This window comes from Amblyraja radiata, chromosome 17, assembly GCF_010909765.2.
Source record: "Amblyraja radiata isolate CabotCenter1 chromosome 17, sAmbRad1.1.pri, whole genome shotgun sequence".
NCBI classification, from domain to species: domain Eukaryota; kingdom Metazoa; phylum Chordata; class Chondrichthyes; order Rajiformes; family Rajidae; genus Amblyraja; species Amblyraja radiata.
In genome coordinates, this window is record NC_045972.1 from 12,960,524 (window position 1) to 12,979,254 (window position 18,731).

Sequence of the window (18,731 nt, forward strand, 5' to 3'; positions counted from 1 at the left end):
GCAAGGTCCAGACTTATCCCTTTTCAAAACAATTAAAAAACTTATGGAATAAAATGTAATAAAAAAAAGCACTTCAGATGCTGGTTTATACCAAAGATAGACACAAAATGCTGGAGTAACTCAGTAGGTCAGGCAGCATCTCAGCAGAAAAGGATAGGTGATAATTTGGGTCGGGACACTTATTCAGACTGAACTTAGCAGGCTTTGGCAAGTTATGATCACAACTTATGGAGTTGTGATCACTATCAACAAAATGCTCTTCCACTGAAATATCACGGTTATCAAAATAACCAGCCAAATTCTCTCATTTTGTCAGAGGAAATAATGGAACACAACCCTTTTTAATCCAAAATGTATGCAAATAAATACACAACATACATTGTGGAAATCATTTATTTTTGAAAATTCTAGGCTATTTTAGAGTAATCTTCAACTGACATTTAACATTCAAAATTATGACTATTTCTTTGAATGCTTTTGAAAACAATAAGTGTAAGAAAAAAGAGAGCTTAGTGGAAATTTTGAAACAGATGTTTGACATATTTCCACAGGAGTGAACCATATACTTAATCTTAAAATGGCCCTGCAGTGTTGTTACAGTCCTAGGATATGTTCTACAGTCCCGTCTAACTTCTGCATGGATATCTAATGCAACAAACGTAAAAGACGGCTAACATGAGTGTGAGGGAGTTCCATATTCAAGGTGGATTTGTGCATCAAATCAATGTGTCACACCTTTGGATGTTTTGGTTGGTTTTCCACACTGGCCGCAGCTCGTTTGTTACGATGATGGGGGAATGTCGGCATCAGTTCTGATTCACAGGCTTCAAAGAAACAGAAAAGATGATTGTTTAGAAATTACATTGCTTTTCAATTTTTAAGTTAACATTGATGTTTTATTTCCTTTATACTATTCAATAAAATAATAGTATTTGTAAGAAGAACTATAGAACATAAAACAGTACGGTACAGGAACAGGCCCTTCAGCCCACAATGCCTGTACTGAATAGGCGGCCATGGTGGCGCAGCGGTAGAGTTGCTGCCTTACAGCACTTGCAGCGCTGGAGACCCGGCTTCGATCCCGACTACGGGTGCTGTCTGTACGGAGTTTGTACGTTCTCCCCGTGACAGTGTGGGTTTTCCCCGAGATCTTCGGTTTCCTTCCACTCTCCAAAGATGTACAGGTATGTAGCTTAATTGGCTTGGTGTGTGTGTAAATTGTCCCTAGTGTGTGTCGGATAGTGTTAATGTGCGGGAATCGCTGGTCGGTGTGGACTTGGTGGGCCAAAGGGCCTGTTTGCGTGCTGTGTCGCTAAACTAAACTAAAATTTAATATGATGCCAAGACGTACCTGTATTAACCTATACATAGTTTATATCTCTCCATTCCCTGCATATCTATGTTCATCCAAAACTCTCTTAAATGCCACTATTGTATTGGCCTTCACCACCACCCGCAGCAGCGTGTTCCAGTTACTTACCCCCCTCTCCCCATAAAGCTATGCCCTCGAGTATTTGATATATCCAGTCCAGAAACCAACATCTCTTTGTAAAGACAGAAATATCCCTCAGATTCCTTTTAACCCTCCTGCCTCTGACCCAAAATCTATGCCATTTAGTTTTCAACACCCTTACTATGGGGAGCAGGCTTTGGCTATCTTATTTATGCCTCTCATAATGATATATACCCCTGTCAGGTCACCTCTCAGCATCCTTGCACCAGACCCAGTCTATCCAATCTTATAATTCAATCCCTCCAATCCAAGAAACATCCCTGTCAATCTTTTCTGCATCAACTCTATCTATAGCCTAAGTACAGCCTAACCAATGTTTTGTATAATTGTAATACGACATAATGCCTATGCGATGAAAGCAAGCATACCATACGCAACCTTCAACACCCTGTCCACCTGTGTTGCCACTTTCATAGAACTATGTACTTGCACATCTAGGTTTCCCTGTTCGACAACCCTCCCAAGGCTCTGTCCAGGTCCTCCCAGTCCTTAGCCAACATTCTCAGCTGATCCATGTCTTGTAACATAGTCAATCTTCTTCACTGTCCACTACATCAGCAATTTGGCACTACCTGCAAAACTAATAATCATGCTGCCTATATTCTCATCTGAATCATTGATGAAGTCGACCCTTTAAGAAGACTCAAGAAACTATAAGATTAACCATCTGCAGTGAGTTTTACTTGCACAAGGGGAGAAGTGTCTCAGTCAAAGGCTGTGATCATCTCCAAAGTTAAGTCGGCACAACAGGTCATTTATACACCAAAAAAGATAACAACTGAGGAAGTACAGATGTGAGGTAGGTAGACTGACATGTTAATTACAGGAATTGTGCTTTACTCTTACATTGTGCAGAACTCGCCACTTCTCGGTTCCAAATGCAACAAAGTACAAAGATAAGCATACTTAATATGTAAATAATTTGACACTTTAATTTATGCACATATGAGATGTAAATTTACACTAAATCAATAACTATTTTTTATTAAAATATACGTGGTAAAATTAATGTTCCATCATGTAACAGTGCTAATTTGTTCAAAAATTGGTTCATTCTGAAATAGATCAGAACTTCTGTAAGAAAAATAAATCACTAATTATAAAATATTTGTGAACTTACGCAATGGCTTTTCTTTAAAATAGGAACTCTCCAGACTGTCTTCCGCTGTCGCCCTTAAACATAGAACATCCATCAGTTTATTTGCATCATAATCATCGAATCCCGCTGTTGTTAAGTACACTGCACAATACATTAGCTGAGATGTATTAGAACAGTGGAAGCTTTATGTAAAATTAGCAGCTTCACAATTACTCGTGTTAAGAGACAAAAAAAAATAATCACAAAACGATTAAATTCTTCAGATAAAAGAGCACAGAAACATGAGAACATAGCAAGAGGATCAGGAGCAGGACTGCTCTGTCAATCAATCATCATAGTGTTATCAGATGGCACAACTCAACTTGCCTGCCAGAACTCCTTGACACTTAGACCCTTCCATCCACAGCATCCATGCTGACCATCAAGTACCCAGCCACATATTCCCACTTATCAGCAATTGTCTTCCATGCCTTGGCTATTCAAATGCTCATCCAGATCCTTTTAAATCATTATGAGAGTGCTTTCCCCCACCCGTTCCCAACTAGGCTGGGTGTACCAAATTCCAATCATCCTCAGGATCTTCCTCGGATCCCTCTAAATCTTCCTCAGTTCTCCTCTAACCCTCTTGCCTCTCCTCAGATCCTCTCTTGTCTATCTTACCCCTCACAGACCTATGCCTTCTGTAAAGTAATGTTTTCTGCCACAGATAACCTAAGTACATACGGTGTGGTGAACTTTCACAAGTTGCCTATTTCAGAAAAGAAAAAGTGGACACAAACACAAAAGTGGGCGGTATTATAGATAGTGAAAATGGTCGACAAAAGTTGCATCGGGCTCTTGATCAATTGTACAGGTGGGCTGAGGAGTGGTTGATGGAATTTAATGCGGAGAAATGCGAGGTGTTGCATTTTGGGAAGTCGAACATGGGAGGGACCAACACAGTGAATGGCCGGGCTCTGGGGAGTGTTGTAGAGCAGAGGGATCTAGGAGCGCAGGTACATCGTTTATTGAAAGTAGTGTCACTGGTAGATGGGGTGGTCAAAAAGGATTTTGGCACATTGGCTTTCATCAGTCAGAGTTTTGAGTATAGAAGTTGCAAGGTCATGTGGCAGTTATATAAGACATTGGTGAGGCCACATTTTGGGGATTTCGGGCACCATGTTATAGGAAATATGTTAACAAGCTGGAAAGGGTTCAGAGAACATTTACGGGGATGGAGGACTGGAGGGGCTGAGCTATAGGGAGAGCATGAGCATTCTAGGACTTCATTCCTTGGAGCACAGGAGCATGAGGGATGATCCTACAGAGGAATAGATCAGGTAGGCGCATTGAGTCTCTTGCCCTGAGAAGGGGAATGGAGAACCAGAGGACATAGGTTTAAGGTGCAGGGGGAAAGATTTAATAGGAACCTGAAGGGTAACTTTTTTTTTTTACACAAAAAGTGATGGGTATATGGAACAAAATGCCAGTGGAGGTAGCTAAGGCAGGTACTATCGCACGTTTAAGAAGCATTTATACAGTACATGGATAGGATAGGTTTGGAGGGATATGGGCCAAACGCAAGCAAATGGAACTAGGTCAACGTGGGCAAGTTGTGGGCAAACTAAAGGGCCTGTTTCCACGCTGTGACACTAACAAGAGTTGACGTGACAATGTACATATAGGAAAATGAAGGCATGGGGAAGGATTAATCATGTTAGGTACACATATTGTGAATTCAAGAAGACTGAAGCACATCTAAAGATCAGTATCCCTCAGAAACCGAGCACTTGTAGAACATCTAAGAATAAACACATAAGTTCACAAGTTCTAGGAGTAGAATGAGATCATTCGGCCCATCGAGTCTACTCTGCCATTCAATCATGGCTGATCTCTGCCTCCAAATCCCATTTTCTTGCCTTCTCCCCGTAACCTTCGACACCCGTTCTAATCAAGAATATATCTATTTCTGTCATTAAAATATCCATTGGTGGCCTCCACAGCCCTGTGTGGCAATGAGTTCCAATTCAAGATGGGGTAGCACCGGCGATCCAGGTATAGTTTGACTTTCTCTGGATACCAATTTAGCAGCTTACTGAATTTTCAAATGTCTTTGCTCTGATTGGCCTTGGGGAGAAAAAAACTGCCTTGAAAGGTCAGCCTTTTGCAGTTGGCTATTTGATAAACGTCAGCTTTCCAGGAATTAGAAGGAAAATGTCACATTGAGCAAACACTTAAACATGCGTATAATATTACGTAGAAAATATGTAGTTACAAGAAAAAAGATCAGGAAATAGAAACAAAATGAGAAGAGCAAGTTTTAAAATAAATTTCATTTTTTTAATTTGTTGTTTAAAAAGAGCTAATATTACAATTACCAAAAAAATGCCAAGAACAATATTATGACTTCACGTGCCATGTTAATTATTGCAGCCTGATTCAATGTTTCATCACATAAGCTGAAAATTTAAAAGATCAAAGCTGAAAATCTGGACTTTTCTTTGTGTGTGTATGTGGATAGAAAATGTATTGGACAGAAACATTTACTATTAAAATATATCACCCATTGAACTACAAGAGTGGACAAAAATGCTGGAGAAACTCAGTGGGTGAGGCAGCATCTATGGAGCAAAGGAATAGGTGACGTTTCGGTCAAGGCTCTTCTTCAGACTGATGTTGGGGGGGGGGGAGAAGAAAGGAAGAGGTGGAGACAGTAGGCTGTGGGAGAGCTGGGAAAGGGAGGGGAAGGAGGGAGAAAGCAAGGACTACCAGAAATTGGAGAAGTCAATGTTCATACCGCTGGGGTGTAACCTACCCAAGCGAAATATGAGGTGCTGCTCCTCCAATTTCCGGTGGGACTCACTCTGGCCATGGAGGAGTGCAAAGTCAGAAAGGTCGGATCGGAATGGGAGGGGAAGCGCTGAGCCACCGGGAGATCAGGTCAGTTAATGCGAACTGTGCGGAGGTGTTGGAAGCGATCACCAAGCCTGCTCTTGGTCTCACCGATGTAGAGTAGTTGACACCTAGAGCAATAGATGAGGTTGGAGGAGATGCAGGTGAACCCCTGCCGCACCTGGAAAGACTGCTTGGGTCCTTGGATGGAGTCGAGGGTGGAAGGTAAAGCGACAAGTGTAGGGAAAGTACCACGGGAGGGGGTGGTTTGGGTGGGAAGGGACGAATTGACCAAGGAGTTACGGAGGGAGCGGTCTCTGTGGAAAACCGAAAGGGGAGGAGATGGGAAGATGTGGCCAGTGGTGGGATCCCATTGGAGGTGGCGAAAATGTCGGAGGATTATCTGTTGTATGTGACGGCTATTAGGGTGGAAGGTGAAGACAAGGAGGACTCTGTCCTTGTTACGAGTGGGGCGATGGGGAGTGAGAGCGGAGCTACGGGATATAGAGGTGAGAGCCTCATCCATAGTCTAAGAGGGGAACCCCCGTTCCCTAAAGAATGAACTACACTACCTTTTAAAGTTCAACCTAATTTTGTTGTGAACTAAGTTTCAGAGTGACACATGCAATCACTAACTTAGCCACTGAAGGGAAACCTATATCTCATTAAATATGTTACAGGATGTTACAATACCTTTTTTTTGGGTCATACATGAAGAGAAAGTTGAGTAGTCGGAGCCCTGCTTCTGACAGCCATGGAAACTTGTGCTTCAGATTATTGTAAGGCTGTTTCCTCAGTGTGTACTGCCCCACTAATGGTAGCTTGGAAAAGCCCTAGATCGCAACATGAGCACAGGTAAGTAGGTGTTAGATAAAATAGTGGAATCAGATGCAATGTAATAAAAACTGTGCCATACCACTTTTCGAAGCGACAGATAATCTTCAGCAGTTTAATGACATTAACTGTGACCAAGTAGATGGTTCTCTTCTTCATTCAAAACTTACTATTAGGCAAACAAAATGAATGCAAATAATAACATCAATGTAAAGAATAAATAGGCTCCAATTCATGGTTAAATAATTAGGCGGTCACGGTGGCGCAGCGATAGAGTTGCTGCCTTACAGCGCTTGTAGAGCTGGAGAACCGAGTTCAATCCCGACTACGGGTGGCGTCTGTACGGAGTTTGTACGTCCTCCCTGTGACCTGCGTGGGTTTTCTCTGAAATCTCTGGTTTCCTCCCACACTCCAAAGACGTACAGGTTTGTAGGTTAATTGGCTTGGGAAACGTTAAAAAAATTGTCCCTAGTGTGTGTAGGATAGTGTTAATATGCGGGGATCGCTTGTCGGCGCGGTCCCGGCGAGCCGAAGGGCCTGTTTCCGCGCTGTATCTCTAAACTAAATGAGAAAGCTCTTAAATAAACCACAGTGCTGCAGCCTCACAGCACCAGAGACCCGGGTTAAATTCTGTTATCTGCTTGTGTGGTGTTTGCACTTTCTCATTGTGACCATGTGGATTTCCTCTGGTTGAGTATAGAAGTTAGGAGGTCATGTTGCAGTTGTGTAAGACATTGGTGAGGCTGCACTTAAGAGTATTGTGTTCAGTTCTGGGCACCATGTTATACGAAAGATGTTGTCAAGCTGGAAAGGGGTACAGAGATGATTTACGAGAATGTTGCCAGGACTAGAGGATGTGAGCTATCGGGAAAGGTTGAGTAGGCTGGGACTCTATTACTTGGAGCCCAGTGGATGAGGGGTGATCTTATAGAGGTGTATAAGATCATGAGAGGAATAGATCGGGTAGATGCACAGTCTCTTGCCCAGAGTAGATGAATCGAGGATCAGAGGACATGGGTTTAAAGTGAAGGGGAAACGTTTTAATAGGAATTTAAGTGGCTGTTTCGATGCTGTATCTCTAAATGAAACTAAGGGTGCTTCCAGTTCACTCCAATCAAATTACAGAAACTTACATTGTAACTGTCATGTTATTCCTTGATGCTCAAATGCTTATTTTTTGAACATCGACAAAGGACTTTTTTTTAGTCTATCTATACTGGAATACAAGGACGTGCTCTTTAAAATTGCATGCTTTGGTTTGCTTCATCACGAAAAATCAGTTAAAAACAACGGTCACTTATTTTGGAAAAGCATTTAGAATTGGTGGTTTGTGTATGATTTTGTATAGGAATAGATAAACACCACAGATCACAAGAACATTAACTTTAGACTGGAAAGAATAATGCAAAACAAAATAAACATACACTTAAGGGGCTGTCCCACTGTGGCAACCTAATTGACAAGTTTAGGAGAGTTTGAAAAAGTGTCATGTTGAAGACCTACATCGACTATGTAGAAGACTAGCTTCGGTTACCTTCGACTACCCTCGATAACCTACGAATAACATACCGACCTACTACAACCTACTTCAACTAAACCTACGAGTAAAAAAAAATATCGATTTTTTTCCATGGTGACATATTTTTATTCGCTGGCATTTTTCAGCATGTTGAAAAATACGCCGCGATCTAGCTGAGGCCTCAAGTATGCAGGGACTACTCTCGAGCATGAAGGAGAGTTATAAAGACCTCCTAGGACCTTGTGTCGACCACGCTGCGAGTATGAGTCGAGGGCAAACTCTTCTGAACTCGCGGATTAGGTCGCCGCAGTGGGACAGCCCCTTTATTTTCTCAACTAGTCAAGCCTTCATTTTTGTTCACACTTTAAAAAAATATGAAATTATTCAAGGTTTCAGACCTCTGATCAGATCCACCATGACTTACTGGCCATATATTCTCATTTGGGGTCCCTAATAATTGAACAATCAGGTCAATCTGATGGATTTCCGAGCTTCCGGGAAGCAACGGTTTGTGTGCCAGCAGTTCTGCAACGATACACCCGACCGCCCTGTGAATAATAAAACAGATGGTGAGAAAAGCTAAAACAAGGTTGAATGACAAAAAAAATTGTTGAGAAAGCAATGCACATAAGAGACCAACCACATATCAATAGCTGTAGTCTGAGTTTTTGTCCCCAGCAGTAATTCAGGTGCTCTGTACCTAAAAATAGAAGAACACAAGATCCAATCAGGAATTCAAAGCCCGCATTGACTTATAAATCAACTCGATTTTTTATGTTTCACAAGTCAAAATAGCTAATAAAATATGACTGCAGATTGCAAGGATATATTGTGATCCATAACCATGTGACAACTTAGCTTTAAAAGTTACATTGGGTCTGGGTTTTTGTAGCCCCATTTATATAGTCAACAGGAATAAAAAAAATCATTAATCCACTCGATCACAAAAATATGATGAATTCAGATTATTGTAAACTAGGTTAGCTATAATGTCTCAACAGGGAACAAGAATACTACAAGGGCTTTTAGAAATCATTTTTTCATCTGGAAATTGGGAAGCAATGTGTTTCATTAAAGTTAGCCTCTGACATTTAATCAATATTTACAATGAAACAATAAGATTGGGTTTTGCATTGAGCCTGAGAGTCAATATCCAACATGATCGACAAATTTGTTAGATAATAGATTATGTAGGTCAATTGACATAGGTCGGAACATCAAAGGTATTGAGTGCAGGAAATTCATGAAGCGTCTAATCATTCAGAGTTTTAAGGGAAATTATAAACAAAGATTGTTCAGCTCTTGTATGCCTATTTGTAAATTTCTTACAATGGGAATAATGGTGCTTCAGATAATTGCAATCCATTCTACATATAATACTGCAATTGTTCCGAGTATACGAGATGCTTTGGGAAAGAAAAATGCTGCTTTCCAGACAAAGATTCTGAATTAAATTGGAGCAAATTAGAATTATTCAATTCTTTCCCCATTTTTTCCACCAAGACAATTTTAGTATTTAGTATGTAGCAATGAATAACTAGAGCCACATAGATGCCGTTGATAATAAATGCATGAGGAAATGCAGGTGGTAGTGATGTGATAGATAATGTTGCAAGGAAACCCATATGTGGAGTACAGAGGCAAATAAACAAATGGAGGGCTACTTTCCCGAGATAACGTGAAATATAGATGGAGTCAATGGTGGGGAATCTGATCTGTGTGAAATCATATTGTAGTTATCAGAAAACTTGCACTAACTTTTCTCTGCCAACTTACCACAATGTTACTACTTTCGGAGTCATAGGTTTGAGAGGCACTCCATATGCACGTGCCAGCCCAAAGTCCGCTGCAATGATGAAAAGTGTATTACAAAGATTTTTTAATAAACATCTATGTAATGGACTATCAGCATTCGTTAAGCGAGTTAGAATTAATATTTATTAAGCAAGTCACAGAAATTCAGCACTCCCTGAAGCAATACAGCTCAGCAGTTAGTCATAATGTAGCAACCAGTATGTGCACAACATATTTCATAGAAAACAATGAAATAAATGTGCGCTAACAGAAAATCAAAGTGGCAAATAAACAATACAACTTAAAAAGAATATTAATAGCCAATGCTATTGTTTTTAAAAGCTTCTTCTGAACATGCCTCATGGAACATAAGCATATTAATTTGAAGATTCGATTTTTAAACTAAAAAATATAGTTGAGGCAACTATATTAGTCTGCAATTATAGCAGATTCAAAAATATTGCAAGTCAAAAATCAAGACAGCAATAAGATTAAGATAAAAGAAGTGTATCCATCTCACCTATCTTCACGCATCCTTTATCAGTCATCAGCAAATTAGATACCTTAAGGTCTCTGAAGAAATGGAAGGCTCTTATTACTAATTAATGCTTCAGCGGGTAAAAACAAAACTATGCAGTTTGTTAGCCAGTCTTTGTCAAGAGTGTTTTATTGTCATATGTCCCGGATAGAACAATTAAATTCTTATTTGCTGCGGCATAACAGAATATGTAATAATAATAAATAACAAAAAACCCAGAAAAAAACCCAATAACTGCAATAACAATAATAATAATGTCTATTATAGTTCATAGCTTATGAGGTTGTAGTGTTTAATAGCCTGATGGCTGCAGGGAAGAAGCTGTTCCTGAACCTGGACGTTACAGTTCTCAGGCTCCTGTACCTTCTTCCCGATGGCAGTGGTGAGATGAGTGTGTGGCCAGGATGATGTGGGTCTTTGATGATGTTGGCTGCCTTTTTGACTACGATAGATCCCTTCGATGGTGGAGAGGTCAGAGCCGGTGATGGCCTGGGCAGTGTTTACAACTTTTTGAAATGTAATAGTCTTAAATCACTGATGTCACACTTTCTTAGGTTGATGAATTGATACACATAGAGTGGATGTGGAGAGGAGTGGATGTTTCCACTAATGGGAGAGGCTGAGACCAGAGAGCATAGCCTCAGAATAAAAGGACGTACCTTCAGAAAGGAGATGAGGAAGAATTTCTTTCATAAGAGAGTGGTGAATCTGTATAATTCATTGCCACAAACTGCTGTGGAGACCAAGTCAATGGATATTTTTAAGGCGGAGATTAACAGATTCTTGAGGAGTATGGGTGGCAAAGGTTGAGAAGTCAGGAAATAAGGTTGAGAAGGAAAGATAGATCACCCATGACCGAATAGATTTGATGGGCCAAATGGACTCATTCCGCTCCTCTAACTTATTGACCTGAAATGTTTACTGACCCTCTCCTGACAGACCTGTTGAATGTTTCTGGCATTTTAATTTTGATGTTTCAAACTTCTAACATGTGCGGTTCTTTTTGTATCAAGATCATTCAGTTGGAATGCTGAACTTAATTCATGTTCTGAAAGTTTAGGTCATCAGATAAAATGGTTAATCACCATTTAGTTTCGGATCACGTTCAATACTTTGTCAGACCGCTCCCTCCATAACTCCCTTGTCAATTCTTCCCTTCCCTCTCGTACCACCCCCTCCCCGGGCACTTTCCCTTGCAACCGCAAGAGATGCAACACTTGTCCCTTTACCTCCCCCCTCGACTCCGTTCAAGGACCCAAGCAGTCGTTCCAGGTGCGACAGAGGTTTACCTGCATCTCCTCCAACCTCATCTATTGCATCCGCTACTCTAGATGTCAGCAGATCTATATCGGTGAGACCAAGCGGAGGTTGGGCGATCGTTTCGCCGAACTCCACCGCTCGGTCCGCAATATCCAAGCTGACCTCCCAGTGGCTCAGCACTTCAACTCCCCCTCCCACTCCGTCTCCGACCTCTCTGTCCTGGGTCTCCTCCATGGCCACAGCGAGCAACACCGGAAATTGGAGGAACAGCACCTCATATTCCGCTTGGGGAGTCTGCATCCTGGGGGCATGAACATCGAATTCTCCCAATTTTGTTAGTCCTTGCTGTCTCCTCCCCTTCCTCAGTCCCCCTGCTGTCTCCTCCCATCCCCCAGCCTTCGGGCTCCTCCTCCTTTTTCCTTTCTTGTCCCCGCCCCCCCCACCCCCGATCAGTCTGAAGAAGGGTTTCGGCCCGAAACGTTGCCTATTTCCTTCGCTCCATAGATGCTGCTGCACCCACTGAGTTTCTCCAGCTTTTTTGTGTACCTTCAATACTTTGTCATGTTGTATTCTAGTTCTGAGCAGTTGAAGCTATAGCAAAATCTGTTCATTATGATTGGTGTATTATTTCTCAGCAGTTTCAGTACAGCAATGTTTATTTATTTTCTTGACGTATCATTTTTATGGCACATTGCAACACTTGGTTCTTCTATTCAATATTAAAATGCTCTTTATATTCACCAACTTAAGTTATTAAGTGTCCATTCACCTTACAACATTTTTATTTCTTTATTCCAGCAAATGCAGTTTTGTTGCTCACCTTTCATCAACATGTGTTGAAAATAATTAAAAACATTTAACTTTGCAATTCACCCACCTATGAACAATGAAGTTTTCGTGTAGATATTGTAATCCCTTTAATAACTGCAAGATGATACATTTCACCTTAAGAGAAATAGAAACAATTAATATGGCATTTTAAAAGATAATAGGAATTGTGACTAGAATGTGGTGCAAAATACTGATAATATAACATTACTATTAATATAAAAATACAAAAGCAGATATTTATCACTTTTATTTGTTAATGAAGATTCAAGCTGCACTTTGAATTTGTCAAGCAGCTCCTGCGGAAAAAAATCTAAACTCTCAAACAGTTTTGTGTTACCTGAGCTTCTGAGAATGGTGACTGCATGTTTTCTAGAAGACTGGCAAGGTCCTGTTCACAGTATCCCATTACTAGAAAAATACTGTAGGAAATAACATTAAGAAAGCAGTGATATTTTCTTTTTCTCCAACTAATCCTTGTGCACCACTTCAGTTGTGGCATCACAGATTAACAGTCACACTGATTGTGAAGCTGAGGGTGTAAAATTGCTCTGTAGATGGAATGATATTTAGCATTCACGTAAATAAAGACCTTATTAACACCAACTTTATGCTGTTTTTGATCTCACTGGGCTTGAATCATATTGGCACAAATCAAGAATTAAGTATTTGATGGTGGAATAAAAATTAAGCATAACATTTTCTGGCAATAAAAAAATAATAGAAAAAGATCAGTCTTTTTAAACATTTACCAGATGAATATCCCCTTTTCTTCGTGGGGACATAAAGGTAATTAGAGGGAAGATTAAAAAGTAACACTGAAAGACCAAATAATGAAACTTTTGTTGCAAAAACCTAAGTGTCCCTATCCTTTCAAAATAAACTTTGTTGCTTTTGTTTAAATACAAACTTTGATTATGACAACAAAGTTCTCAATGAATGAAACTATGAGAAAATGGTGCAGTACTCCAATACTTCTTGTCACTAGCAGCCAGTAATTATTAAGAAGTGGTTAATGCTCATCCAAGGTGTTACTCCAGATTAGAAGATTGAGTAAAATAACAATTCGTCCACTGCCCTTTATGTGTTTTATGATAAACAAAGAAAAGGGGTTGTTTCTCACTCTGAAAAAAGAGGCATGGCTATAACTTGGTCGGCACGGTGTCGCAGCAGTAGTTATTGCAGCGCCGGAGACCTGGCTTCAATCCCGATTATGGATGCTGTCTGTTCGGAGTTTGTACGTTCTCCCTGGGACCTGCGTGGGTTTTCTCCGAGATCTTCGGTTTCCTCCCACACGCACAAGTTTGTAGATAAATTGGCTTGGTAAATGTAAAAATTGTCCCTAGTGTGATAGGACAGTGTTAACATGTGGGGATCGCTGGTTGGCACGAACCCGGTGGGCCGAAGGGCCTGTTTCCGAGCTGTATCTCTAAAAACTAAAACTTGGTGGAGAGGAAAGTGAGAACTTACTCAAATCCACTGATATTTTTATACTGTTGATAAAGCTACAAATTCCTCACCACAGGGATGGCCTGTTCTCATCAAGAATCAAGAGTGTTCAATTGTCATATGCATAGGAACTCGAACAATGAAATTCCTACTTGTTGCAGCTTTACAGGCACATTAAATGCAATAACACGATAATATTAATATCTAATACATTATCAAACACTTTGTCAAGGGATTGTACATCAAATGGAGAAACTTTTTTTCTGTTAAAAGGAAATCACAGGTATCCTAACATTTTGTTTTAGAAAACAAATATTTCAATATTCTGACTGGTTCATTGTTTTGAAGTGAAAATATGTTTATGTTAGAAATCAAATGACTGACCTGTCCAGATGATTTCCCACCACTACTTCCTTTAGTTCTACAATATTGGGGTGCCTCAGTTTAAGTAGCAGGTTAATCTCTCTCAAACTACTGATGGGGATTCCTGCAAATGAACAAAAGAAACAAACAAGCTTTCCTGTGCAGTTGATTGTACTTTATTAAATTAAATTCTATTTCTGCTTACGTAGCATTTCAAACATTGTCCGTCACTTTGGGACATCCTAAAGTTGCAACAGCTGCTATATAAATGCATAAGCAGGTTCATTATATCTGAAGGTACACAAAAATGCTGGAGAAACTCAGCGGGTGCAGCAGCATCTATGGAGCGAAGGAAATAGGCAACGTTTCGGGCCGGGTTTCGACCCTAAACGTTGCCTATTTCCTTTGCTCCATAGATGCTGCTGCACCCTCTGAGTTTCTCCAGCATTTTTGTGTACCTTCGATTTTCCAGCATCTGCACTTCCTTCTTAAACAATTCATTATATCTGATGATTGTACATAAAGGAGTCTGAAGAAGGATCTCGACCCGAATCGTCACCCATTCTTTCTCTCCAGAGATGCTGCCTGTCCCGCTGAGTTACTCCAGCATTTTGTGTCTATCTTCTGTTTAAATCAGTATCTGCAGTTCCATCTTACACATAAAAGATTGTAATTCCATTGTACTTTGGTACACACTAAGACGCAAGCAGGTTAGTCGAATGATGCAGCAGTTTTTTTAAATAGATCTCATAACTTAAAATAAAAACCACTAAAATCATTTTAAATTTACACAAAGTAACAATGCTCAAAACGCCTCCAAATTGTTCTAATCGAAAAGAACCTGCTGCCCTGTATTACAAGCCAGAACAGTTGGGTATTGAACATTTTATATATTGTATATGTTGCTGTGGCTCCTACCTCACTCCAGCTATTTAAATATAGAAATCTAAGCCACTCCAGAATGTTTTTATATCTGTGATTAATTAGCTCCATTGCCTGAGCATTCTGGTCAAACTGGCACTGGTTTTGCAGTGGGCAATAAACTCTGGGTTTACCAGTGATACCTAGATGTCAGAGATTAATATGATTTTTGAAAATCTGTTCACAAGAGTCAGTTCTGGTGAACTTGAGGGCAACCCATAGGTGTAGGATATGCCTACGTTAGTGACTGTACCATAGGTAAGCGTAAATAATTTTGAAGTAACCTGAACTAGTGAAAGGTGCTATATGAATGCAAATCTTTCTTATTTTTCACTAGTCAACAGGCTTATCAAATAAGTCCAAAGTAATAGTATTTCAAAACATATACTTATAGCACAACTGATTTTAAACATTATTGGTCCAACATTTAAAATAAATGAATTATGCTGACCGCAACGTTAAACAAATCATTTGGTATCCTCTTTGGTATTTCTAACTTACCGTCCCTCTCTTTATCCATCCGAACCTTCTTAAGAGCAACAATTTCATCAGTTTTCGTATCATGTGCTCGGTCTAAGGCAACAAAAAACAATAAAGTAGAAGTCATCACCTTGCAGCTAATTCATAATAAAGATTAAGAAGTCAGATCATTAAAAAAAATAAAAATCTTTATGCTCGCAGTCATGAAAATCCACAAGGTCACAGGAAGAATGTACAAGCTCCACACAGAGGGCACCTGAGGTCAGGAACGAACCTGGGAAAGGAGTTATATCAGCTGTGCCACTGATAAGGAGCTCAAACCAAAGATGAACAATCATTTCTAAAAAACAAAGAAGATAGCTTTGCTTTTTGCTAATTTTGCCGAATCCAGCTCAAATGCTGGAGATGGTGGCAAAGGACGTGGGATTAATAGAAAAAGTGGCCCGGTAGATCTAGGTGACAACAGGTATGTGAAATCATCCACAAGTTAAGAAGAATTTCTTGTTTCAACATAAAAAAAACAATGCTACGAACAAAGCATATACTGATGGTGGAGCAGAAACCACTTGAGAATGACATAATGTTGGCGGTGATACACTGCCATGGAGGTGGACCTAGAGAAGAAAAAATTGAGGGAAGCATGATTGAATCAAGGAAGGTTATCAAAAATGCAATTTTTTAACAATTTTAGAATGGAGGATCAGGTCGGGGGGAGTTCCCCCTGCCACGTGCACCATGTAATCCCGTGCTACCTGCTCCATAGTCAGATAGTCGGCATATTCAGACAAACCATCTCCCTCACCTGGTTTGCCAGGTGAGGAGGGGGCTGTGGACCCCCAGCAGGACCAAAAACAAGACCTATCAAAGGGCGGATGAGCCTCTAGCGAGCCAACAGTTATCCACACTTCAGTAGAAGTTGCGATCACTGTCGTACATAACATTGTAAGGCACCGTGCACGTTGATGTTTTCAATGATGATGATGAGGTTGGAGGATAATTCCACTATATAGGTCATTAGTGCACAGAGTTGGGAAGGACTGAAGATTGGTGGAGGGTTAAAGAAGTGTGGGGAAAGGGGACAAAAAGGCAGGACTGGAGGTGGATCAGTTGGGGGTGGCATTGTACCTGAAATTAGAAAATTAAACGTTGTGACTACCGAAGAAAATATGAACAACACTATCAGGTGCATTTCACACTTCAAACATTTAAGAATTGGTTGAAAATAGTATTTCAAGAATCTTTATTGGAGTTGAGTAATAGACCGTACATCAAAATCACCCTGTTTTGAGGAAATGAAAGTTTAACAAGATGGACTCACACACAATGCCATAGGTTCCTTCACCAATACGATTCAACTTCACAAATTCTTTCACGCTTCTGCTTCTTCCCAGCTGCAAAGTTAAAACACAAATATATTATTTTATTTTGGGAAACAATTAAAAACATTGCGGAAATGTAATTGCATGAAGCATAAGCTATGCATCTCAATATCATCTCATAGGCTATCCAATCCTCCAGGAGCCAGTGAGACGCCACAACCCTCCTCTCCTCCCTCCTCTCACCTAGAGAACATACCTCCTTCAACATGCTTCACTTATTTTCATACTGAAACACTCCAAGGAAGGGTACAAATAGCATGTAAAGTGTGAAAACGACGGATCAAAGCAGACAATGATTTGTACATTTCCTCAATCGTTTTTCACACCATACATGCTCTTTGTGTCGTTCCATAGCTCGTTTCCCTCTCCCCTGACTCTAAGTCTGAACGATGTTGACCTTATACGTCCCCCATTCTTTCTCTCCAGAGATGCTGCCTGTCCTGCTGAGTTACCTCAGCGTTTTGTGTCTATCTTCAGCATGAAATGTAGCTGGATTTGATTCTGGGGAGGGTGGTCGGTGAGATGGATTGAGCTGCACCTACGATTCTGCAGATAGACACAAAGAGCTGGAGTAACTCAGCGGGACAGGCAGCATCTCTGGAGAGAAGGAATGGGTGACGTTTCTGGTTGAGACCCTTCCTCAGACCTATTTTGCAATTGGAGGAGAAGCAAATGGCAGATGGAATGAGGTGGAGGATACGATCTACTGTATAAGTCATTAATGTACAGAATTGGGAAGGACTGAAAATCAGTGGAGATAAGGTACGGGGAAAGCGAAAAAAAACTGGGAGGACTGGCAATGGATCAGAAGGAGAGGGGGAATGAACCTGAAATTAGAAAATTAAACGTTCATGCTGCAGATTTGTGATTACCGAAGAAAATATGAACAACATCCAATGTGGACTTCACAACACCTGAAGTCAAACTTTGGCCAAATCAGGTCAGGACAATTAGAAGAGTGTTTTCTGTGAAAAATGTGTGAATAACAGTTCAGAAGCAGGGTCCTTGGCTTGCAATGTTACCCAGGTGGATCTTTGTAGTAATCCAGTGGGTTATAGTAATGCATAAGCACTACCATTGCAGCACTTGTGCGTTGTTCACAACCACTATCATCATTGCAGGATGTGTGTGTGCATTTGCAGAGCTGGGGGTTTCACCCTGGGCTGTGATGACTGACAGTGACCGGCCGTCACGTGACCCACGACACCACGTGACGGGGGGGGGAGATGGTCGTCCGGGCTGAGGCCGTCACGTGACCCACGACACCACGTGACGGGGGGGGACGGAGATGGCGGTCCGGGCTGAGACCGTCACGTGACCCACGACACCACGTGACGGGCTGAGACCGGCGCTCGACAAACGCAGCAGAAAGCGCCTCCCCGCCCGCTGGCACCACCTTGTCCTCCGGCGGAACGGTGAAGCAGCCCTCGTACTTCAAGGCCTTCAGCCTGATCGGCGCCGGCTCTTCGGCCGCGTCGCCCATGGTCTCCGAGCGGCTCCGGCCGCGGCGGGTAGAGGAGAGGCGGGACGGTGCGGGCCGAGCGGCGGCCATCCCGGGGTTTGCACACTGATGGCCAACCATGGCGCAGCCCGAGGTTCGAGCGGGACAGGGACACGTCCTGTAACGTTACTGTATGTTGTACAGTATCTGCTGTAACGCTGAGTTACTCCAGCACATTTGTGTCTATCTTCAATATTAAATGTGAATCCCTGCAGCGTGTTGAATCTAGCATCAACACTTACGTGCTAAGAACTGGATGTCTGCTCTTAAAAACAGATTTATTTTAATAATCTATTCAATCATATTTCTAATATAGGTGGTTAGAACAACTTTTTTATGTTGTCATAAAATGAAAATTCGATTGATTAGTGAGGATGTAAAC

At 41.1% G+C, this 18,731-nt stretch overlaps 1 protein-coding gene across 1 annotated transcript; it reads right to left on the reverse strand.

Annotated features, from left to right (window-relative positions):
• Nucleotides 1-313: 313 nt before the first annotated feature.
• cdk10 (cyclin dependent kinase 10) lies at nucleotides 314-18,407 on the reverse strand. Its single transcript, XM_033035759.1, has 13 exons — nucleotides 18,245-18,407; nucleotides 16,788-16,860; nucleotides 15,491-15,562; nucleotides 14,090-14,192; nucleotides 12,597-12,678; nucleotides 12,306-12,373; nucleotides 10,151-10,203; nucleotides 9,613-9,682; nucleotides 8,477-8,536; nucleotides 8,261-8,384; nucleotides 6,177-6,316; nucleotides 2,634-2,686; nucleotides 314-824 (listed from the first exon to the last, which is right to left on the reverse strand). Exons 1-13 carry the CDS (start codon nucleotides 18,398-18,400, stop codon nucleotides 730-732), a joined length of 1,149 nt encoding a protein of 382 aa, XP_032891650.1. The 5' UTR covers nucleotides 18,401-18,407; the 3' UTR covers nucleotides 314-729.
• Between the last annotated feature and the right edge of the window lie 324 nt (nucleotides 18,408-18,731).